This window comes from Haplochromis burtoni, unplaced genomic scaffold, assembly GCF_018398535.1.
Source record: "Haplochromis burtoni strain Fernald_Lab_line unplaced genomic scaffold, NCSU_Asbu1 Contig_228, whole genome shotgun sequence".
In the NCBI taxonomy this organism is placed as follows: domain Eukaryota; kingdom Metazoa; phylum Chordata; class Actinopteri; order Cichliformes; family Cichlidae; genus Haplochromis; species Haplochromis burtoni.
This window is the reverse complement of record NW_024582589.1, coordinates 928,422-952,661: the sequence shown is the minus strand read 5'-3', so window position 1 is coordinate 952,661 and position 24,240 is coordinate 928,422. Positions and strand designations below refer to the sequence as shown.

The 24,240-nt window shown below is 45.5% G+C and overlaps 1 protein-coding gene across 4 annotated transcripts in view; it reads left to right on the top strand.

Moving 5' to 3' along the window:
• The first annotated feature begins 6 nt into the window (after nt 1-6).
• The window catches only part of snx19b (sorting nexin 19b), a 46,871-nt gene continuing 22,637 nt past the window's right edge, over nt 7-24,240 (top strand). For 3 of the 4 annotated variants that reach the window (XR_316777.3, XM_005937415.3, XM_005937414.3), the window contains exons 1-10: nt 7-352; nt 463-657; nt 1,677-2,897; nt 4,706-4,904; nt 5,015-5,115; nt 5,207-5,326; nt 5,528-5,652; nt 6,463-6,556; nt 7,593-7,740; nt 9,049-9,190. Coding sequence is in view for 3 of the 4 variants with exons in the window: in XM_005937415.3 (XP_005937477.1) it covers nt 149-352; nt 463-657; nt 1,677-2,897; nt 4,706-4,904; nt 5,015-5,115; nt 5,207-5,326; nt 5,528-5,652; nt 6,463-6,556; nt 7,593-7,740; nt 9,049-9,190 (2,549 nt within the window). In the remaining variant the exon portion in view is untranslated. Of the gene's footprint in view, nt 353-462; nt 658-1,676; nt 2,898-4,705; nt 4,905-5,014; nt 5,116-5,206; nt 5,327-5,527; nt 5,653-6,462; nt 6,557-7,592; nt 7,741-9,048; nt 9,191-11,761; nt 12,048-24,240 lie in introns of those variants that run through there. The other variant, XM_005937416.3, reaches the window with a different exon arrangement.

Sequence of the window (24,240 nt, the reverse complement as noted above, 5' to 3'; positions counted from 1 at the left end):
CCACTCTGCTTGCACTCAGCTTCCCGTCCTGTTTCCGATGTGCCACTCAGGTGTTATCGTTTTGGTTCTTTAAGGAGTGATGGTACCCGGCACGCTTGATCTTCACTTCTCCAGTTGAGGCCAGTGAGAAAGCAAACCCTGCAGCATCATGGCTGAGGTGTGGGGACAGAGGAGCTTGCTGGGCGTCGGTGTGGTGTTGGCCTGGCTGGTGCTGTTCCACCTGCTGGTCAACATCTGGCTGCTGTGTGTCTTCACCAGCCTGCTCTTGGTGCTCTGGGGCTGGCTCGGCTCGCAGACTGTTCTTGAGTCCAACAGTGTGATTCACCTGGAGAGGTTTATCACCTGGGAGCAAGTAAGTCTATAATTAATGATGGTTTACAGCTTGATGTTTTACAATATATGGATGTGATTATAAACGGTTTGGGCTAAGTTAACCATAGACTCCTAATTACTAATTTTCAGATTCCAAAGTCTGAGAAGGATGAAAATGATCTGGACCAGGAGATCCACAACACAGTGAAGAAAATCATCAGAGACTTTGTCACCTCCTGGTACTCCACTGTGTCCTCTGAGAGTGCTTTTGAAACAGAGATTGAAGAAGCCATGATCTCCATGGCCATGAGGCTGAAACTGCGAGCAAGAACAGCTGACAGGAAGGTACTGAGCTTTAAAGGAGCAGGGAGCTTTCACAAGGTCTAACAATGTGCTTGCAAGAATTTTCTGTAGTTAATGTGAAGGCCAGGCACACTACAAGTACTTGAAGAACAAGTGTTTGTGTTAACCTGCCTACAGTTGTTGTTGCTATGGATGAGGAGCACTTGTAAATCTGCATTAAAATCTGTAAAGAGATTTCCAAAAGTCTGGGATGGTTAAAACCATCTATTAGAATAATGTATACAGTGTTGATACGTGTTAGTAAACAAGTCATTCTGGACTGTAGCTGGGTAAATATTAGGAAAGGTGTGACCCATTACCACAGGTCATGTGACTGTTGAGGAGTTCTTTAACATCCTAGGACCTGCGTCCACATACGTGGACATCACATTTTGGGTTATTTAGACTAAAATACTCAATTTTGCTCTACATGGGCCTGATATCCACTTACGAGGATGTTATCCTGCTACTGTTCTATCAACATATTAAACAAATATCCTCTGTATATGACAGGAAATAAGAGAAACCACAGTAGTTCCCTTTATGTACCAGCTCAGACTCTGAGAACCATGAGCTCTATAAGAAGCACTGTGTGGTAGGTGACAGCAGGTCCTGTGAGTTGCGATTTAGACTTCAAGTAGTTCAAATCCTCATATGAAGTATTTCAGCACATCCACTAGCAGCTCAGCACCGGTCTATGGTATTCACCACAGAGATGCTCTAACCCCTTCTGCCTATTCGACCCTTGTCGGTGTCACTTTAGTCATTTTTCTTACATCCAGCATAAAACAGAACAGACTATTTACTTGTGCCATCGTACAAGATGATCAGTAGTATTTGCTGCACAAAGGGTCACACCATTATTAGTGTATGTTACTGTATATTTGACCGTTAACGGCAACATTCACAGGAATTATTACGAGATTTCGTTGCTTGTAAAGAAACTAAATTAACATGCAGAATTAAAAATGGAGAGAATCAGAATTTCTCTAATGGGTCGTGTAAATGTGTGAATTCTGCAGGAACTGACCCAGAGGGTCCTCGATCTGTTCGGCTGCCATCTACAGGACTACATGAAAGCCAAGGAGCTGGTGACCGAGCAGCAGGTGTCTCTGAGAGCAAATGAGAGCAGCGAGAACGAGCAGCTGTGGAAGGCTTATTCCAGCATCAGCAGCCCTCACCTCGCCGTGACCAGCGAAACAGTGGAAGTCAACTATGTGAGGGCAGTCGCAGACTTGCTGCTGCACGTTTTAGTGCCTTCACCGCACTTGGAAACGCGCACTGGACGGTTTGTGGTTGGAGAGCTGATAACCTGTAATGTCCTGCTGCCTCTCGTTGCCAAACTGTCGGACCCTGACTGGTTAAACCTCCTCATACTTAAAATATTTGTCAGCCAACCACCAGAAACAACAGAATCACCAAATTCATCCCCGCTCCTACCCTCTCCACCTGATGACCCAGAGGTCGCTCCAGCATGGCAGGCAGCACATGTTCCTCAAGAGAACAGCGACGTTCCTGCGCAGAGAGCGGAGGCTGAAAAGATCAATCACACAGAGACCGCCACGCCCGCTGCCGATGATGTGGCTGACTCCGCGGAGGCGGACTTTCCACAACACAACGCCGAAGAAGATGAAACTGTTCGACCCTTTTTAAGGCGCTACACAAGAGGAAGCAAGTCAAACCCATTTTACCAGGAAAATGACTCTGACCCGGATTCTCCTTTGGCTGATTTTAAACGCAGTTCCAGCGATTCTTTGGTCATGATCGGACAAGATGATGGTCTGGATGACAGTAGGAAGGATTGCGCCACATCTGTCGAGACCAACTACGGGTTGGATTTGGAGGATGTTTGCCACAGTCCAGTGGACGGCCAAACCAAATTCCTGCTGAGCTCAGAATCGGAGGAGCAGACTAATGGCTGCGTCCTGCCATCGCTCAGCACAGCAGAGAGGGACTCCAGTATCAGCAGGATTCGTTCCTTGGACAGAGAAGGCAGTTCCCCGTCTATAATCGCCACCAGAGGCCTTCTTATAGGCGCAGAGCAGACTGGGGTAATGAATCCTAATGAGCTGAGTGTTGTCAGTACATTGCAGTGCTGTTCCTCTGTCCCCACATTCAGTTTTGAGCCCCTCAGCAGCCCCGAGGGACCCGTCATCATCCAAAACCTCCGCATCACTGGAACCATCACGGCTAAGGAGCACCGAGGCACCGGCTCGCACCCCTACACACTTTACACCATCAAAGTAAGGACAATGTGACTTTGCTACGATGCAGTTGTTGGTTGGTGTTTACTGGGCTGATCGATGACCCACAGAAAAACACCCAGAGAGTGCTACAGCACTGCTTTCAGCAGTGTCCTCTCTATCAGGCATTTGGCCATGATGATGAGCTTTTCTGCATATGTGCAGTTTTTAGCACTGACAAATATAATGATGATAAAAGGCAGTAATTTTAATGTTTCAACATATTTAACTTTCAGTTTTGTTTAAAACCCTAAAATACACAGAAACAGGACTCGTTCTGCACTGGGAGAAAGTTTTTAGCGCTTTACTAAAACGTTAAATAAATCAGTGCTCGGACGTTTGGATAGCAAGGTTAATCCATCAAACAAAAGTAGATATTAGACAAAGATAACACCACTGAACACAAAACACAGGAGGTTCTTTATTAAGAGGAAAAAAGTCAGTTACACAGTATTCAAAGTAATGCAGTTTGTCATCCCCGCGCTGATGAGCGACCCGAAGGAGGGCTGGGGCCGAGCTTCAGCGGTGACTGAGTGAGGGTCTATTTGGACACTTTGTTCTCTCAGGTGGACATGAAATAAAACAGCAAAATTAATTTCACATAATTAATATCAGTTTTAGACCTTAACACAGTAACACAAAGGGTAACATCTAGGTGCAGTTTCCCCCTCTGGGGGTGAGGGTACCTGGACCTGGGGTGTAAAGTATGTTTGGGGAGTGTGATTGTGTGTACAGTGTCTATTTGTCTGTCTTTACGTTCGGTGAGTGCTGAGTATTTGTATATGTGTATATGGGGTGGGAATGCAGGTTTGTGTCTGTGTCTATATGTCAGGTCGGGTCTTAGACTCCGCCCCTCTGGGAACATCCAAAGTATGGAGGCCTTTCTCCCCCCACCACACTCCCTGCCGGTGGCTGATGCCCTCAGGTGTCAGTGCGTTGGTGGTTCTTGGTGCGCGGCGCTGGGCGCTCAGGTATGTACCAGCTCACTCACAGTGGCTGCTTGGCATGGTCGGGCGCCCGTGGCTCGGTCAGGCCTTTTCTGAGGTGTGGGGGGCCCTCAGGCCTCTGGGCCTGGGGCTCGGTTCACTCTGGCACAGCTGGCTGGCTGCCCGCAGAGCCCACGGCACGTCACTGCAACCCCCCCTGGCTTCTGCTGGGTGACCCCTCATTTGGGGCTCTCCTCAGCTCTTCCCAGGAGGGTGGCACAGATGTCCCTCCGATGGTCCTCCTCGGGTCCTCGTACTCTGGGGCCTCTGGATGTCTGGGGCCTGGATCTCCTCCATGCCTGCTTCATGCCCTGGGGCGGGGCTATGGCTCCCCACACTCCCTAGCAGATCGTTACATGGAGAAACCTTTTGAATACAAGCGTGCTGATGCACACAGGTGTGCACAGACACAAACTACACCTTTCTTGGCTGCTACCTCACAGCACATTGTGCGCTGTAGGTCCTGCGTGCCACACAACAGCATTCAATATTTAATATTTACTGTTATTTACTGTTAGCTATTAATGTGGTGGTGCTGTGTTTATTATGTTGCTCTTTTTTTGCTTAGGGTTAGGGTTTCTCACTGTCCCTCTTCCCCTCTGTTTTTCTTTTCTTTTCCTTTCTTATCCCCCAGCCATGTCTGTCCCATCTGTAACAACTGAAGATAAAATAAAATAAATAACAAATAAAAAAAACTTCATGTTTTCCTGCACTGACTGATGGGAATGCGAATACAGTCACAAACGTTTGGCCTGTACTGGTGCATTCTTACGTTCACTGGGATATCAGTGAAGCCTCACAGTTTGTTTTTTATCTTTACAGTATGAGACAGCAATGGCTTGTGAGAACCCGGGAAGCATCCAGGCCGGCTTTGAGGATGCAGAAACTGTACAGACGGGCTGTGAGAATCCATCTTCTGCTCAGTCTGTAGCCTATCACACGGTCAACAGACGCTACAGCGAGTTCCTCAATCTGCAGACACGACTGGAAGAAAAAACAGAACTGAGGAAACTCATCAAAGGTACAGAAGCTTTATATTTTGCTCGACATTTGAAAGGTGTGTTGCATTAGACCTTTGAGAACCTTAGAGAGTTTGTTTGTTCCAGTCTGACTCATCTGATCTTTTTCCAGGCGTGAAAGGTCCAAAGAAAATATTTCCAGACATGCCGTTTGGAAACATGGACAGTGATAAGATAGAAGCCAGGAAGGGCCTCCTGGAGACCTTTCTAAAAGTTGGTGGAAAACCTTTCTGTAGTGCACTCGTGTTGTTTGTTGGCCTGCTGCTACATTTCTGGTGGCTTCTTTCTGTTTCAACCTTTTCAGCAACTGTGCGGCATCCCTGAAATAGCCAACAGTGAGGAGATGCAGGAGTTTCTCGCTCTCAATACAGATGCCAGGATCGCCTTTGTCAAGAAACCTTTCATTGTGTCACGCATAGACAAGGTGACTATTTCATTCTAACACGAGTGAGTGACACATGAGTGTTTGTGCTTAGTTTGCTGAGACGGAGCGCTGATATGAAGAAATGACCTGCTCTGGTTTCAGCTTGTGATGCCTCGTGGCAGCTGCTGTTGGGATTTGGCGCTCGATAAATAAACCTGAATAAATGGAATTGATACAGCTCATATGTGTTTACTCGTGCAGATTGTGGTGAACGCCATCGTCGACACCCTGAAGACGGCGTTTCCTCGCTCAGAGCCTCAGAGCCCCACAGAGGATAATGAGACTGAGGTGGATGGAGGCAAAATAGGTGCCGATAAGAAGACCAGGTAAGAAACACATGCAGGCTTAGTGGAGCACGCTGCTTCCTGCGCCTCCTGCGTCTATCTTGTGATCATCTCACCATCAGAGCTAGCTAAGAGCAATGCTGTGAGGACTCACTTTTGTGTTTTTTGGAGTAGCTGCTGCACAAGAGTTTGAGCAGGTCGTCCACGAGTCAGAAGGTCAGCGGTTTGAGTCGGGTTAGATCACACAAGTTAAACCTATTTTTTAATTTTTGTGCTCCAGGTGCTGAATGTTTGTTTTTCTTACAGATGCAACATTTAGCGATACACTGTGCATTTCTATTTGTACTTTTGTTACCTCTTTCCCAGCCTGTCCTGCCTTAGACATTGTCATACTGTATACCACCTGTATAATGTAAAAACTGAAATAGCAGCAATAGAAATGGAGAAACAAACAGATCAACCCTGAACAAGAGGAGTCTTGGAGATCTTGGAAAAGCAAAATGTGTTTGGCGCCACAGTTATGATCTGAGTGCACTGTGTGTGCGTCACCGGTGCATTCACATCATAAATCTGACTGCAGTTCTTACTGAGCATTTACTGATGCAGAGCTGTTGTTCCCCACGATGAAGTCAACCCAGACTGGGAACACTGAAGAGGCCCTCCACGGTTTCAAAGCAGAGTGAGACACCCGTGCAGTAGCATGGATCTTTACTGGTTTAACACGTCACTTGTCTTTGTAGTGGGGATGATTGCGGTACAGTTATTACTGTGTAATAAAAACCAGGCTTGTTTTAAGTCAGGCTCAATAACTGCTTGAGTTGTTTTCAGTCATGTGTGTTCTGTTTGTTCCAGATCTCGTCTGAAGTTCTCCAGTAAAAACGTTCCCTGTATGAATGGCTCAGACGTGAGACCTCCAGTTCTGTTCAGTATGGAGGAGGCCAGCACAGTAAGCGACTTCCATCACAGCTCGGGTGCACGCTTTTTAAATGATGCAAAGGCTCACACTGTGGAGCTTCTTTTGTGCCTTTACGAGTGAATCAACCAGACTGAGTTAACAATGAATTAAAATATGAATGTAAATGTTTTGTAAATGCAGACCTTCTGTTTGCTGATGTGCAGAATATTGTGCAGCAGACCAAGAACCTCAATCAAGTCTGGTCGCTTTTCTTTCCAAAGGACAACTTTTTGCAGCTTTCTGCCTCGAGGCACATGGCCTATGGCCGCAGTAGACCAAAGGGGTGCCACTCCTGTCAGCTAAGGAAGCATAATTCATTTGGTGGTTTAATGGTGTGGGCTTTTCTTTTGTAGAGGCATACGTTGGGCCTCTTACTGCCAACTGAGCTGACCCTGTCTGTGCCTTTATGATGATAGTGGGTCTATGGCTGGCCCCAGCAGGCTAATACAAGATGTGTTGCAAAGCTCAAATCATCTCAGTCATTTCCTTAACACCACAGTGAGTTCACTGTGGCCTCCACAGTCTCCAGATTTACATTCAGTAAGGCACCTTTGGGATGTGGAGGAACAGGAGATTTACACCTGTAGCCCTCCCTCAGCCTGCATCTGCCGGAGGTTTCTTCCTGTTAAAAGGGAGTTTTTCCTTCCCACTGTCGCCAAAGTGCTGCTCATAGGGGTCATATGATTGTTGGGTTTTCTCTGTATGTATTATTGTAGGGTCGACCTCACAATATAAAGCGCCTTGAGGTGACTGTTGTTGTGATTTGGCGCTGTGTAAATAACATTGAATTGAATAGCTGCAACCACTATGTGACACCATCATGTCAGCATGGACCAATCTCTGAGCAATGTTTCTGTCAAACTGCTGAAGAGCTGAGACGGTTCTGAGGGAAAATGGGATCCAGCTGCTTTACTTTCACTGAATGTTGTTAAGTGCACACCTTTTCTTTTAACTGTATTATAGAGGACCGTACCAAGCTGATTAAAGTGTAAATAACTATTAAAAAAACTCTGTTCTGTGATTCCAGATGTTTAATGGGATGTCTCTGGGATATTTGCAAGCCTTTATCAATGAACAGGAGAAACAGACCATGAAGGATGAGACAGAGAGAGGGACCTGTGCAGGACTAAGAGAATTTGGAGGCCATCTGGATCACAGGAAGAGTCGGGAACGCGGTAAGGACACGGGCTAATATTCACATTGTTTTATGAATGTTTCAGTGCTGCGTGTGAATTTAAACCAGTAAAGTAAATACTCAGTAAGACTATTGAATAAAATAAAACTGGCCATGATCACCCTCAGTCACACCCAACAGCTGACACAGCAGCACAGTTCCAGCAGTCCTGAAATCTGTATGTTTCTGATGGTTTTTGTCTAAATTACTGGAGAAGTCATCATGTTGCCTTTGGCTGATGTCACTGCAGTAAGATGGATCAACTTAAATGGCAAAGTTAAAAGCCAGCGTTGGATCTCGAATCACCATTATCACACTATCATCACGTCTGTGCTGGCTTGCCATGTATTGCAGATGGAAGGTCAAGGTGACCCTTAAGAGAAAACGGCTCCATTACTGCAGATGGCATTCTTCACTCTGTCTTCCTGAGTCATAGATGTGACCGTCAGCAAATGTGTGTCATTGTTGTACTTGACGTGACAGTATTACAAACATTTTGTTAGTTACAGCAGCTGGTATGGAGTCCAGTAGTTTTCATTACCAGTACTGAGGCATGTGTTTGACCTTTAGGTCAGCTTCTGTTGTTTCTGATACTTAAAAGTTGATTCACAAATTATTTAGAGGCAAAGCTGAGTGACAAACTGTTTCTGAGGCATGGCAGCTCTTGAGTCCAGCCACATGAGGGCACCATTGATAAACGTATGAAAAGGAGCATTGGTATGCTCTTCACATCTACACTGCATCAGTTACACACCAGCCCTCATTTCTTTGTATTTAGCTGGGAAAATGTGAAATGGGTGCAGTGATTTAGTGAAGCACGAGCAAACATTAAAGGAAATACAGTAGATAAGGAAAAATAGACTCTGTATAATTCTAATGAGCTTGAAAGTCAATATTGGTGTGCCCACATTTATTCTTCAGCGCTGCCGGCGTTCTTACAAGCTGTCCTGTGACTCCTTAGTCACAAGTAGGACCAGCTCTCCAGGCTTCTTGAAGGACACTCAAAGCTCTTTGGATGGTGGCCACCTTTTGTCCTGTTCTGTGAATATGATCAGAGAACAGAGAGAGACTCTGCATCAGTCTCACAGTACTTTTATTGCTTTAAATGAGAATCTGGCTCAAAACTTTTGCACAGTTCTGTATGTCGAATGTGTCACTGAAACAGGTTGTATTATGTTTATACACGTATGTCTTTCCATGCCGTGCTCAGTTAACACTATATAGTAGACGTGATCTTCAGCTGTACCACAGTAAGAATGTGGTTGGATGTGTTTCTGCATTTATGTCTTTGTTTGTTCCTTTTTCAAAGGTCTCTGCTTTGGATCTGAGATGGCGCTGGCTGAGGTGGCTCTGAACATCCTGTGTTTACTGATGAAGCAGCAGTGGAGCTGGCTGTGCATGGAAAACATTCAGAAGACCATCAGACTTGTGTTTGGGACCCTTATTAACAGGTGACCAGTTATTTAACGGTGGTGAGAGTCAACATAAAGTTGAGGCTCGCTTCAGACCTGTCGCAGCACTTGCACATTCAGCCTCCTTCTGGATGGCGTCTGCATTACTGATGGGGCTTTAGGCCACTTTCATGTTAACCGAGTATAACGAGGCAGCAGCGCAGCGACTCAGTGGTTAGCACTGTTGTCTCACAGCACACCATGTTTTTAACCGCTTGCATGTTTCATAGTTTGGAGGTTTGGAGTCTGAGCTGTCATTCAGCAGGAGGTGGGAGAGGTCACAGTCCATTACAGGGCAGGATGAGTTAAATCACACAGCAGCTTTAGCTGTATGTTAAATGTATACAAATATAACCCACCCATTGTGTTAGTGATTAAAATAGGGGCGTAAAAACAGTCAATGTTGGAAGAACGAACATCTGAAGTACATTACTGTGCTGTGAACATATCACAATAATATGCATGTATTTATTTTACATTTTAAATCCGTCTTTCTTTTTCGCGTTGGTACTGGGTTAAATGTCTCAGCTCAGATGTTCTAGCACTTTCTAGTGGATCCACATCCTTCCAGGTCTGCTATAGTTTCCCTTGGTTTCCTGATGACCATACGTGAGCTCTGGAACGACTTCGCCCTACAGTCTGCTACACGTTGAGTACGGTTGTCATCACTGCACCAATCTGTCTCTGGCCCCCTCGTCCATCTTACCCTGCATGTAATCAAGCCCCAAAGCCCCTCTCTCAGGGAACCAGCTTACTCCAAACCAGACCTGGGCAACGCACCAGGATGTCTTCATCTTCTTAATTACAATGATGTTTATTCGTGTAACATTCCAGAGACTAAACCTCACTTAGATGCTGTACATGTTGTGCTTTTGGCACCTGGGAGCTACTTAGTGCAGCTAAAACACATCAGTGGTGCCGAAGCATCACTGAGCTCATTTCTCGCTCTCTTCACCAGCAGTAACGTTTTGAAACAGCCCAGAGTGACTTTCCAAGTAAATCTGGCCGCTGCTGCTGCAACCTGAGGTGCTTTTTACAAGGCTTTCAGCTACAAAGTGTCTGCGTATCTGTGTGCCGTAAAGTCTCCGCACTGAGCCAGGTCAGGGCACGAAGACACGTGCTCCCTCGTGGAAATTCCACAGAGAGGGCTGTTTATGAGCTGGAAAGGCAGTCTGGGTTTGTGCAGTCGTTAGAGAAGAGGAGTTGAAATGTCAGATGAGGGTTCGGGACGATCCTTTGCAGCGGTCCATGTGAAAAACGAGTAAATAAAAGTCTAATGCAAGAAAAGTGCCCCACGTTTTTGAATCCCAGTGTTTTCATGTATGCTGTGAGTCTGTGTGGACATGCACGCCTGCACTGCCTGGCCTCTGCAGAGAATGCAGACGCCAACTCCCCAAACATTTGTCGCAGATGGGTATAGCTCCCACTGCCAGTAAACGGGAGGCAGTGTTCTTGGGTTGTAGCGTTTGTGCCATCAGTCCTGTGACCTCACGTTCCCTGGGGTGTTAGCACCAGAATATCTAGCTTCATATTGATACCGAGTCCTCTATTTTAAGAGGGTCTGCCATTCAAGTATGTAAGGCCTTGTGCTTTTGTTTGGCCTCGTCTATATTAGGCAGCAGCCTGTCAGCAGCGCCCTGACAGCTCTGTCCTCTCATCACAGAGGTTTGTCCGTGCAGATCAGGTGAGATGCTGTCGGTAGAACTGCTACACATGAAACTCTCGTCTTCTGCAGTTTCAGCCGTTGAAACAAATGAACAGTGGCTTATAAACCATAACACAAGATTAAATAATGATTCCTGGAAGAGCTGCGCACAGTGTAATTATATAAACGCTTTCTGTAAAAGTCCTGCTGCTGACAGGGAAAATGATGTGAATGATGGTTAGAAGTGCTTTAAAACGTCTCATGGGGATTCAGTGATAGTTAGCAGGAGCCGGCCTCAGCGCCTCGGGACGTTTGTAGCCTTTGAAGCAGCTCATTGGCAGTGAGAGGCAGACGTGTCGCTCATTCTTCTGCTGCTTCACTCAGGGCTGAAACCTTCACACAGGCATCCATGTCTGTCAGAGGATGATATTTATATTCTGCTGCCCTCCTCCACCATCACACTGTTGGTTTGTGTTGAACTCTACATTAATGTTGCATTTTAAAACTTGGAGATGGACCGATCTGTCAGTATTATATTTAGCCAGTGTGATACTAGTGCAGGATTAACGAGCTATGATCTGAATAATAAATTAGAGTGAAACCAAAAACTGAAACAGCTTATTTTCATCTCTTCAGCAGCAGGAACAGTTTCAAACAGTCCAGAATGATTTTCAAAGTAAAACTTGTAAAAAGTGTTTTTCTGTTATTAACAGCAGGACACATTTTTCTGCATCAGTCTGCAGTGCTAGTGTATAACTATAACTACACACCTGTTCTGTCCTTAATGTGGCTTTAAGATCACTCACAGTGATGCACAGGGCCTTGTTTGAGTGCAGCTCAAGTGCACATTAGCATGCAGGCTGAAGGAGCAGGGGTTTGAAACTTGCTTACAGCGTGTGATCGTGTTGCACTTCTGGTCGTTGCAGGCTTTGTGACAGTGTGTTACTCTGCTGTGAACAGCATCCCCGCTCTGCTGCGCTCCCCGGGTGAGTGAATAGGTTAGAGAGTAACAAAGAGCAGAGATGTGAGAGAACAGGAGACCTTTGGTTCTTCTAACTTCATTGTACACATAAGTATAGTTGCACTGCATCGCCTGTCCAGCTCATGCTTGGGATTCTGTCTCAATCTTTCAGTTATTCACTGTTGACCAACGTTTAAAAATGATGTTCAGAGACTGGGACAGAAATATTCAACTGTTGTGTGTGTGTGTGTGTCTGTGTGTGTGTCTGTGTTGTGTGTAGTCAGTGTGTAGTTGTGTGTAGTCAGTGTGTGTTTCGTTTGTTTTGGTGTTCTCCTTTTTGGGTCCGCTGCTTCGTTTTTTTTCCTTTCTTTGTGTTCGTGTGTCTGTGTGTGTGTGTGTGTCGTGTGTGTGTGTGGTCTGTCTGTCTGTGTGTGTGTGTGTGTGTGTGTGTGTGTCGTGTGTGTGTGTGTGTGTGTGTGTGTGTGTGTGTGTGTGTCTGTGTGTCTGTGTGTGTGCGTGTGTGTGTGCGTCTGTGTGTGTGTGTGTGTGTGTGTGTGTGTGTGTGTCGTGTGTGTGTGTGTGTGCTGTGTGTGTGTGTGTGTGTGTGTGTGTGTGTGTGTGTGTGTGTGTGTGTGTCTGTGTGTGTGTGTCTGTGTGTGTGTGTCTGTGTGGTCTGTGTGGTCTGTGTGCGTCTGTGTGTGTCTGTGTGCGTCTGTGTGTGGTCTGTGTGGTCTGTGTGTGTCTGTGTGTGGTCTGTGTGTGTGTGTGTGTGCGTGTGTGTCTGTGTGTGTGGTGTGTGGTCTGTGTGCGTGTGTGTCGTGTGTGTGTGTGTGTGTGTGTGTGTGTGTCTGTGTGTGCGTCTGTGTGTGTGCGTCTGTGTGTGTGGTCTGTGTGTGGTGTGTGCGTCTGTGTGCGTCTGTGTGTGTTGTGTGTCTGCGTGTGTGCGTGTGTGTCTGTGTGCGTGTCTGTGCTGTGTCTGTGTGTGTCTGTGTGTGTCTGTGTGTGTGTGTGTGTGTGTGTGTGTGTGTGTGTGTGTGTGTGTCTGTGTGTGTGTGTGTGTGTGTGTGTGTGTGTGTGTGTGTGTCTGTGTGTCTGTGTGTGTGTGATGAAGCCAGGGTCCAGTGGGCCTGTCTGGGTCTCTGAGTGTGTGACATGTCTGGCTGGAAAAGCCGTCTCTCCTATAAATGGGGTCCAAGCGAGCCTCTTGTTTGGGAGATGTCTGATTTTTATGGACTGGAAAGAGGGACGGTTTAAAATGAATATCGTCTCTTTCTGTTAGACGGCAGTCTGGATGGAAAATTCAGCTGCAGCCAGGTTGTTGTTAGTGTCTAGATGTGCTGGTGATATAGCAGCGAGTGCAGATGTCTGCAGCAGGCGTCTGTAGTCCATGTTCTGTTTGGTTAAATGTGGCTGTGAAGATAAAAGTTGACCATCCTGAGGTGGAAGAAAACTGAACAGGACATACTGAGAGCTGTGTGAAGCGTAGAAATGTGTACAATCATGTGAGGTTGCAGTAGGAGGAAGTATGGCAGTCCTGTACGTGTGATAGGAAAACTGGGTCTAATGCAACAAGGGCCTGAGATTTTCTCGGAAAGCCGTTGGACTACGTTTTAGCTCTTGTGTAGGTGACTGTAGTCGGCACACTCCACCCTCGTACTTGTTCCTTGACACACGCCCACTAGCGATTCTCAGGACCTTTGTCATTGGTCTGAAGGACGTCCTTATATGCTCACTACACGTTTGGCTTCACCAAACTGCATGTGGCATCTCACCTCGGTCTCCTGTTGCACCTGTCATACAATACGAGTCTTTATTTTTACTAAAACAGCTCATTAATACTTCCATAAACAATTCGAACATTACCACCAGACCTCGCTGACAGCTTGATGATGGAGGTGAGGATGAAAGGAGCATGGAGGATTTAAGCCCTGTCAGCGGCTGTCGCAGCGAACGCTCTTGTTCGTTTGCTCGCTCTGGTTATTCTTCTGCTGTTAACTAATACCCAGAGATCCCACTCTGACATCCAGCGCGCCGCTTGAGTTTCACTCGTGGTGAACAAGTTGTTTGGCCTCGCTGACTGCTGCAGCATTTAGCCCGTGATCACACTGTGGCATTTGGACAGAAGCGTAACTTTGCTGTCAGAACTCTGACGCTAAGAAAATCATGGCTTTTCTGTCTGTTTGATGTAATTCTCTGTGTGGCTGCTCTGAGCAGGCCGATTGCTTCAGAGCATTCGCGAGCAACACCCTCAAATGTTGAAGGACCTCTGTGTAGACCTCTGTGGCACAGAAAGAGAGCCTGGTGTGTGCCCACACTCAAGGGCGTCCATACGCTCGTGTTTGCTTAGTGCCAGTCCCAAGTTTTGATATACTGAGCAGTGTGTGAGGAAAGTGCTCGTGTGGATGAATCTGTGTTTGATATGGCAGCTTAAGTAGGAAGACGAGCAGAAAGCATCAGATGTGTCGTTCTTGTCTTGCAGATGTTTCAAAGGTTAAAAATGCACGACTGATTTTGATTAATGAATGATTTACATAACACCTTCTTTTTCACTTGTTGAGCATCATGGATGCATCTTTGCACGTTTGGCTTCCAGAGGCACATAAAGCAAATCATTTTAAAATGCAACATTTTAAATTTTTGCTGCAGCTGGAAAAGCAGACGTGTGTGTCGCTCCACTTAAACCACAACACCGCCGTTATAGTTCGAGCGCCATGCTGCTGGCTCGTGTTGAGCAATCCAAATGCAGTTATGTTTACCCGCATCATCATTAATCTGCTGCAGTGTCGCCACTGAGCAAAAAAAGACTGTGCAGACGCTCTAATCTAAACTTATTACATGTGAAAATATGCATTGGCGCACATTTAGACCAGGTTATTATGAGTGTAAGAGAATAGTTGTGAGTCAGGTGTTGAAGACGAGGATATTTTCACTCTTCCACTTGTGACTCTACGTTGTTATTGATAGAATTTACTCTTTCGGACTTTGGCAGCCGCGCCTGGCTTTGTGTCAGAGTCCATATTTTATCATAACAGATGACGTCATGCCTTATTACTGCATGAAGACCAGATGCTTGTTTTTGACAGTGCTGCGGGTTTAAATCACTGATTGGCCTCTTTGACGCCGCTGGTTGTTTCCACAGAAGACGACAGAGTCGTCCGCCGTTCTTGCTGTTGTGCTGCTGTCCCGGGGCAGGTGTGGCGTGAACAGATGAGGTCTTGTGTCAGCGGGAGTTCACGCTCAGGCTAAAAAGTGCAGGTGGGCAGAGGGGTGGCCATGCATGTCAGAATACTGGTGTAGGTGAGGGATGTCAGAGAGGCTCGTTACATGACCGTACAGGCTGTCTGTCAGCTTCTGGTGTGGCATCCATGAACAGGCCGTTACTCACAAGACAAATCAGGCTTTGTGGGATCAGCTGTTGTTTTTATCTCAAACTGTTTAAGTTGGAAGTTTTCTCTGTATCATGTCACCAACATGACATTATTCCCTCTCGACAAATATCGTGTTATGTTACGCTCCTATTCCTGCTGAACTATGCAATTGTCTCGCTGGGACATTACAGATCAGATATCTACGTCAGCCCCAGTGTGCCCTCGGTCAGAGCTCGCCGGCCTCCTCGTCTGTTTGTCCTCATCTAGCTTTAGAAACATGTAGAGACATCGAGTCCTTGTTTGGCAGGAAATAAAAGTCTCTTTGTTGTTCACATTCTTGATCAAGTTAGATGGAGGACGAGAGGTGCATGTTTAAATGCTGTCAGGATGTTTGCAGAATCAACATGTCTTAGAAAAGGACAGGAGCAGGATGAAGTCACGTCCTGACCCGTCGGCCTCTTCACTTCCCTGGTGTCATGTTTTCACTGCTCACCTGAGCCTGTGGCCTGAGATGTGGCTCCAAAGTCACAGTTGATCTTCTGCGTCCAGAGACATACTTGAGAAATGACGCGTCTGTCAGATTCTGGCTGCGAGCTTATTTTAGTTCCAACAGGACCTGGTTGTACTTTTCTGTCTTTACCTTAAATGGTTACTAAAGCGAATCCTGCCGTGAAGCGCTGCTCGGCCTGTCCCTCAGGGTTTTCAAAGCATCTTGCTTCAAGGTGCTTAACAAAAATTTAGCATGAACAGTTTAAGTTGTTTTTACACCCGATCACATTTAAACAAATTGACATACATGGAAATATAACAGCTGTTTTTAATAACTGGATGAAATAAAGTCTGCAGCCATTCGAAGTGTGAAGCCGCTCTTTCATCTCAAGGCTCCTCAATAATGACCGAACAGAGATGCTGTGTTTCTGGCTGAGCGCAGACGCGCTTATCCGGCAGTCTGCTTCTTTCAGTGGGTACCCACAGCTGTAGGTGGGAGTGGGAATGTAGATCAACCACTAAACTGACAGCTGAAACCTTCATGCTCAGCTTTCTCTGCATTCCTGAACAAACCTGTACCTACGTCTGTATCTGCATGAAGTTTGAAGGATGATGGAAGAGGCTGATTACATGCACATAATTGCAAATTCCTCCTGAGCAGATCCTGACGTGTGTCACGGTGATTTGAATGTGGTTGTGCAGTATGTTTTGTTTAACTGAAGCCACATTAATCCTCGTGGCAGAGATGCTGCTTGGGCACTTTCCTCTTAATGTTCCCTGAAAACATGTGTCTGACAGCAGAGCTGGAAAACAACTCTGGTGGTTTTCATGGTGGCAGTAATGCTGTAAGCTTCTACCAGACCGCAGTCGCTCATATAGAATTACTTGGCGTTTGTTAGCCGTCACTGGTCGAAAGCGCTGAGCCAAAGGGAAAAGTGTCATCTCTGGTGCCTGCCATGCAGCTGCAGCAGTGATGACAGCACACGCAGAGTTTGCTGGATGTCGCTGTAACGTGGACACGGACCCTGACGTGCGTGTGCATGCGTGCACCCTTTAACTGGTCTCCTGCAGCTTTGTGCTTCGTGTCACGCAGGCCGGTGTGTGCGCTGCTGTGACACACATGGAACTGTGAAAGTGTGAGCCTCTGTGGGCTGTGTGTGATGACAGTCTGGCTCAGGCTGTGATATTACATGCCTTTGTTTTGACCAGACGTGGGGACCGAGGCGCCACAACAGTCCCAATAAAAGCAGCCTGGCATGTGTGCGCTCACACTCAGGCGCTCAGAGAAAAGCTGAGCCAGACTGCAGGGCCGAAGGCTGCAAGTCAGCACCGTGGCCTGAATGAAGGTGTTGATGTGACGAGCCTCGAGTGGACGTGTGTAGACGCATCACATCAGGGAACGCTGTGCACTAGTGTGTGACGGCTGCGTGCACTGTGGCTGTGTGCGCTACTCCACAAACACGTACAGATTCTGTTGATTGTTTTGTTTTGCCTTATAGCCATGGCCTAATGTTCTTCACGTCATATTTCACATTTTGTTCATCGTACAGAAATTCTGAATCCATTTAGTGAAATAAAAGACGACACTGAAAGCTGCTCCTTGGTTTTCTTATAAACAGAGTTACTGTGAAACAGCTGGCTGCGAGCTGGGCCAGAGGTGTGCACGAAATGAGCGAGGCCACAGTTATTAGTGCAGCGTAACCTCTGGACGTCACGAGGTCATCAGTGTAAGTCGGTCTAAAGCTAGGATTTGTTTTTGTCTCTAAATATAACAGTTTTCTGAAACTAAATGTCACCTTTCAATAAACTCAGCGTCTTCGTTTGGTAACCTAAGCTAAAACCTGTCAGTAACCATGAATGGCATGGTGGATAGGAACAGGTTAACATCCTCAAGAGCAGAAATGGATCATCATGTAAACCCTTTCCCCAAAGATGAGATCATTTAAGTAAAAAAGGAGGGTCGTGATGTGTCAGAAAAGCAGTCACGCAGAGAAGAGCATGACCAAAGACCAAAGGGTTTCACTGCAGCAGAGTCTCATGAGGGCAGAAGCTGTGGTAGAAGAGCGAGAGCAGGACTAAAACTGTGCGATCAGGTTTCTGGGTTGTCTTCTACTTCTGCTTGAAGCAGTCCAGCTCAGGGTTTTCACCTTTAACACTGAACTTATAATGTTTTTACAAGCACGCTGCTGACATAGTACAAAGTCTTTCACTCGACTGTTGGAGGTATTAGTGCTCTGAGAAAAGCAGTAATACTTTAATGGATGAAGGAAACAGACGTGCACTTTTCAGGCTCAATGAAATATGATTCACTTTGTTTTTTTACATGTTAAATATCTACATGGTAATAAACTTTAAAAGGTGCAGCATAGTATAGCTGTGGAAAGTCATGACAGCCCAGTACACTGTGACACAAGGAGCCATCAGCTTCCAGTGCAGTTCGGCTGTGTTTGTAGCAGCACAGCTGTGATGTGGTTAAAGACGTCCAAAGGAGAACAAGCAGTTTGAGACAGCAGAGACGACGTCTGTGTGACAGCAGGATAAGGATCACACTTTTGTTTCACACAAATCAAACAAAATCACAAAATACACCTGGGCGGCTCTCAGCATGTCTGTAACCTTGTTTTACAGAATATCAAAAGACATTCTCCAATATACAAACAAACAAGTTTAACTCATGTATCCTGACAACATTTGAATAAGATGTTTGGCATTGGAATTACTATAAAGAAAGTCTATATCACACAGTGCATTCAGAGCAGGATTAAACTTGCTGTTACACTCATGCATTTTCAAAAATAATCAACTAAATCCTGTACAAATGGGTTTAATATTCCTCAGGAAGCTCCCCAGAGGCCCATTGAAGCAGGAAAATCAGTGCAAATCATGTGGCGACTGAGCTCTACCATCACGATTAATCCCAGACATTCAACATAATGTCCTTTTACTTAACTGCCCTGATATGCATCTCCAACAGCAATGATAGAGCCTTTAAAACTTTACAAGTTTTCATTGTTTCTTTTACTCTAAACTCCTCTGTAGTACAAATACAGTCAGAGCTCCGAGGTCAGAGCCAGGTGCTCGCCTAAACCGGCTCTCTGCAAACTGAGAAGCTGGGGTAAAATTAGAGGTTACTCACGACATGACCTGTTAATTATCTAGTGTTAGCAGCCAACCCTCGCTCACAACTGTCATGGATATAGATAGAAGTGCAGACTAAAAGTGATACTACATCTTTATTTATGCACAGCATTTATGGATATAGTAGCATAAAGGTGTTTACAAAGTCATACTGGCTACTGCTAAATCAACAGGTTTGCTGCATGTTCTGTAATTTTGGTCATGTATCTGAACAGATGTGAAGCATGCACGGCCAGTTTTGATTTGTAGCCAACATCCCCAAACACAAAATGCCATCCACGGTAAAGTCTGACATCGTACTGGGATGCCAGCTGTGCAACAAGTCAGGAAATGTCCTCATTATTCCAGATCCAGCTGTTAGTGGTGTTATAATAAAGTGGAAGTGATTAGAAACTGCAGCAACAAATTCAGTTTGCCATGTAAAATCACAGCGTCGGGTCAGTGGATTTTTTCCAGTCTTTCTGCAGACTCGATTGCTACAGACCTCCAAACGTCACGTGGCCTTCAGATTGGCTCAAGAGCAGTGCCCAGAGAGCTTCATCGAGTTTCCATGGGCGAGCAGCTGCATCCAAGTCTTATGACACCAAGTGCAACGCAAAACAAAAAGCAGTGGAGTCAAGCATGCAGTGTGGAGACATGTTCTTTGCAGCTAATCACACTTCTCTGTCCAGTGGTGTGATGGACCAGTCTGGGTTTGGTGTTTGCCAGGAGAACAGTGCTTGTCTGACTGCACTGTGCCAAATGTAAAGCTTGGTGGAGGGGGGGTTACGGTGCGGGTTGGTTTTCAGGAGTTGGGCTCAGCAACTTGGTTCCGGTCAAAGGAACTCTTAGTGCTTCAGCATACCAAGATATTTCGGACAGTTTCATGTGCAGTGATGAGTCATGAAGCGTGTTATATAACTTAGGGCAGCAAGGTAAATATTGATCGATGGATGGCATCACCGAAATCCAACTGAGATAAAAACGAGCTTAATACAAGTCGCTTACAGGAAGCAACAGAGAAACGTGATTTTAGTCTATACAGAAAATGTACATTTGAGCTTTGTTATCAAGCATGATGTGTAAAGTCGAGATCCCTATCAAATACCAGGATGTTTGTATGAGTCAGCAACCTGTATGGTACCACCTTCCAGCGTTTCGATGTTCGCAGCTTCAGACAACATAACGTTGGTTTTGCCAGCATTCAGGACTAATGAAGAGCAATCTGACAAAATCAGTCTGTTTGTGCATACTTCACCCAGCGAAGGCGCTGGGAGTATAGAACTGCATCCTCTGCATGCGTACGGTAGGAAGAGAATTTGAGCTGCTCACAAATGTTATTATATAAAAACAGAGTTTGGCGTGGAAGAACTTGAGTGGCTTGCACAGAGTCCTGACCTCAACCCGATCGAACGCTTTTGGGACGAATTAGAGCGTTCTCATCACACATCAGTGTCTGATCTTCCAAAAGCATGGCCCAAAATCCCATCAACACACTCAAACCCTGTGGAACGGGTGGGGCAATGTAGTGTCACGCATACCTGCCACTGTTGTCAAGTCCTGTCATCTGGTTGTGTGTTTCAAACTCTTCACCAACACCAGCTACACAAGTTGCAGAATTTGAGTTTATTACCCAGCAATAGTTGTTTCAGCTTGTGTTCAGTGACACTGGGGACAGAAGATCGTCAAAGTGGCTGACAGTGATAGTCTGCTTTCTCTGTGCCATCCTCCCTGATTCTGAAGTTCAACCATAGTGTCAGAGACAGACTGGCGACCTGTCCTCAGTGTCCCCATCTCTCAGTTCAGAGTAGTTCTGAGTAGAAATAACCAGGTTATCAGACTGTTAGTGGAAAGTGAAAACGTGAATTGGGAATGAGTTTATGTTAATCATATTTCATATAAAATTAAAAGAACACTTTTGGTTCGAGATGTATCACATTTGATGTCGTTGCAAAGCAGCCCGGACCCCTGGCATGTCGATAGTGTTGTGCAACTCCGTGGTGGTGTGAGCAGCAAAGTAGTTTGTGTTTGTCTTGTTTAGTATCTCATGTTTCCATGTGTTTAGCTCTGAAAAGAAGTTCATGAGAACTGTACTTTAGCCTGCAGCTAAGACATGTGGAGCTAATTAAGATAACAGCTTTGTCTCTGCGAGTGCTGATGCGCTCACTGCGACCACAGACATTTAAATTGTGTCTATTTGGCATTACTGACTCCACATCCTGTCTGTGGTAATCACGAGTCTGTCCTGTGTAAATCCTGACAAGTTTGTCTTTAATGCTTAGAGTTTAGAGGGATGGTGGCTCAAACGATGACCGACGCGTCGCCTCGCTGTGAGATCAGAATGTAGGAGCAGCTTTCACGCCTTTGAGCAGTCTCTGTTCACATTCACTTTCAGTGCCTGACATAAAAGCAAAATAAAACATTAAGACTATGAGTCAAACCTCATGTGATGTTAGTGCCTTTAATTTTAGGGTCACGGGAACCTTTGGAGTCATTCCTGTGCTGCCACCAATTTCCAGCACAAAACAGGAAACTGAAAAACATGTTTCCCAACTCTCTGCTCTTAATGGTCTGAGTAAGCTAAAACCCCCGTCCATTCTTACTCTGATCACTCAGTGCTCTGCGCCTCCTTCTTACAAACACATTCACACCAGTGGATGCATCCGACTGGAGCAGCCAGGCATCAAACCACCAACCTTCTGATTAATAGATGACCCGCTCTGCCTCCTACACTGCAGCTGGCTGACTTGCTGCCACAGCGATTGTCCAGCACTCGAGCCGGAGACTGTGAGCTGGCATGTGTGCTGGACTGAGCGGTATCAGTTTGTAGGTACGAGTGTTAAAGCGGGGATCTTGTTGTTCTTGTTGTTCGTGCTTTTATTGCACGTTTGCAGGACGGCCACGGTTGTAATAAAACTCACGGCTTGGCCTCGACTGTCTGTTGCCAGTTATTCTTTCCTAGCACTTCAAACATTGTCACGTCGTTATATTGATCGTATCTGATTAGCAGGCTGGAAACTTGGAATGTTTTATGCAGGTCAACTGCGACGTGTCTGAAGTTAATTTTGACTTCTGGACCTAACGCTGCAGCTTCATTCAAACTACAGTGTGATGCCAACTAGGGCACTATGTTTTTGAAGTTTCACACACACTGCACCATTTTTATTTGCCCTCATTTGGGCAAAGGTCCTCTGAGACCTGTCCTACAGTCTGCGTAGGACTTTCTTTATTTGTTAAGAAATGAGGGCAGCCCTGTTATTGTTTTTATGCTGTTTAATGTTTGTTTAATGCTCTTTGCTTGAGAAGGAACACATGTTCATAAATCACTGTATTGTGTAGACACTGTGTGGCACCCAGTTTTGGTTCAAACTTCATGCACGGCTAATAATTTCTTACTGTGAGGCGACAGTGCTGATCTCTGCAGCACCGTGCTGTCTGGTGGAATCACTGGAGTTTTAATATCACCAGCCTATATGTTTGCCTGTTGTCTAATTATTAAGTAGTCACATCCTGTATAAAGTTTTGGAAAACCTGCATCACCACATCCCAAAAGGTTGATTCTGTTCATGTGGACGTAGCGATGGAGGAGGCGGCCTGAGGGTCCATCTGACACCGCCTTACAACGCTGTGATTGCAGCCATTCCCCCACTCTGTGTGAATGGGACTCATGGTTATTGATCAGGGGTCATGACAGTTTGCATATTAATGACGTTTCAGTCATTGTGTAACCGTCCTGTTTGTTGGAAACCTGCAGTCAGCTGAGACTGAAGAGGTCACCTGATGAACAGAATCAGCCTTTAACGATTATTCACCTGCATTGTTGTTCAGCGTGCATCACCACAGTAATAATGTGGTAGTAATACAGGATTGTAGTGACTGACTCTCAATTTAAATAAAATAAAAATGTCACAGCAGCGGTGACAGAACTTGAGTTGAGAGACAAATGTAACTGTAACTAATGTCATAGTTATGTTTCCAACTCCGGCTCGTCCAAAGCCCGTCGCTCGTCCCGTCTCCCTTCCCTCAGACCCAGAACATGGTTGGCCCTCCCTGAGTCTGATGTCTGGTTCTCATTTGGTTTCTTCCTGTTAAAAGGGAGTTCTTCCTTCTCACTGTCACTGAGTGCTTGCTCACAGAGCATCGTTGGATGGTTGGGGTTGAGACAGCTGTTGTTGTGATTTGGTGCTATATGAATACAATTCTGCTTCATGGTTTATAGAAATAACAGTTCTTAATGAGGTGAGCTCAAAGTTGGAAAGATGTAAATATGGATCCTCGTAACGCTCGACTACAAAACTGAAACTGTGTCAGAGAAATGAAAATTAGTTTCAGCTTCATCAAATATTAGTTGTAGCTATTATCTGTGTTTGGGACAAATTAGACATGCTACCCTAAACCAAGCCAACACACACTCATTAAATACAATAGGCCTGAAAAACAGTGTGCTGAGGTCTGAGAAGAAGCTGCCCCTCAGCCTCTGAGCCAGCCTGCACACGAGTCATTCATCGTCTCTTTCACTTGTCAAAATTAACATCGGCTTGTCCTCGCTCATACGGCTCAGCTGTTTGCTTTTCCAGTCTGTGGGTTAGACTGGGCTGTGTTCCAGTAAGGATGTGTTGCAGTGTCTGTAGAAAGTGAACTCCCCCTTCACTCTGGCTGGAGGAAGCTTACCGAATGCATTATTGTTAAAGCTAAACAAATCCTTGTCACTGTCCATTTCTGTAGCTTCATGTATCTGTGAGGCCCTAACCTCTGTTGAGTTCATACAAATACAAGCAGGAGGCCGTGTGCGTGTTGTACTGACCTTAGTGCTGTTGCAGCTGGATGCTGTTAGCATGAACTGATTGCAGAGAAAACAGAAGATTAGATGTTTGAACACAGAGTCATTTTACTGCCTTTACTATCTGATGCTCAGTTTTCAAAAGCACTGAAAAAATCAACATGTGGATTTTTTTCTTTGGAGCTATTGCCCTAAAAACAACAGCTGCTACATAGAGTGCTGCATTATTACTTACAACCATGCACCTCTACATGCATTACCCCATTGATGAAGGTGTACTTCAAAGTCTCATACACAAAGAGGTCAGAGGCCTCACACCTGACCTGTTTGCTGTGTTACTCAGAGAGTTTAACATCCTCACTTTCTTCAGTTTCATAGCTCTGCCAGTAAATGTTTATGCTTCTGTCATTTCAGTTAAAATCACTGTGTCAGCTGTATTACCTCCTGCATGGTTTGCTCAGTTCAGTTTGAAGTACACAAAGAAGCTGTAAACTTACAGGATGCAGTGATGTGTGTGCTGCAGTAAACACTGCAATTCAGGTTCAGTCAGAATTTAGTTTTTTTTGTTCTAGAAAATGGACAAAAGTTATAAACCATAGTAGATCAGAAGGTAAGATTTTAGATAAATCTGAAACTGGAAAAAGATGCACATTTTACAGGGAGTGCAGAATTATTAGGCAAGTTGTATTT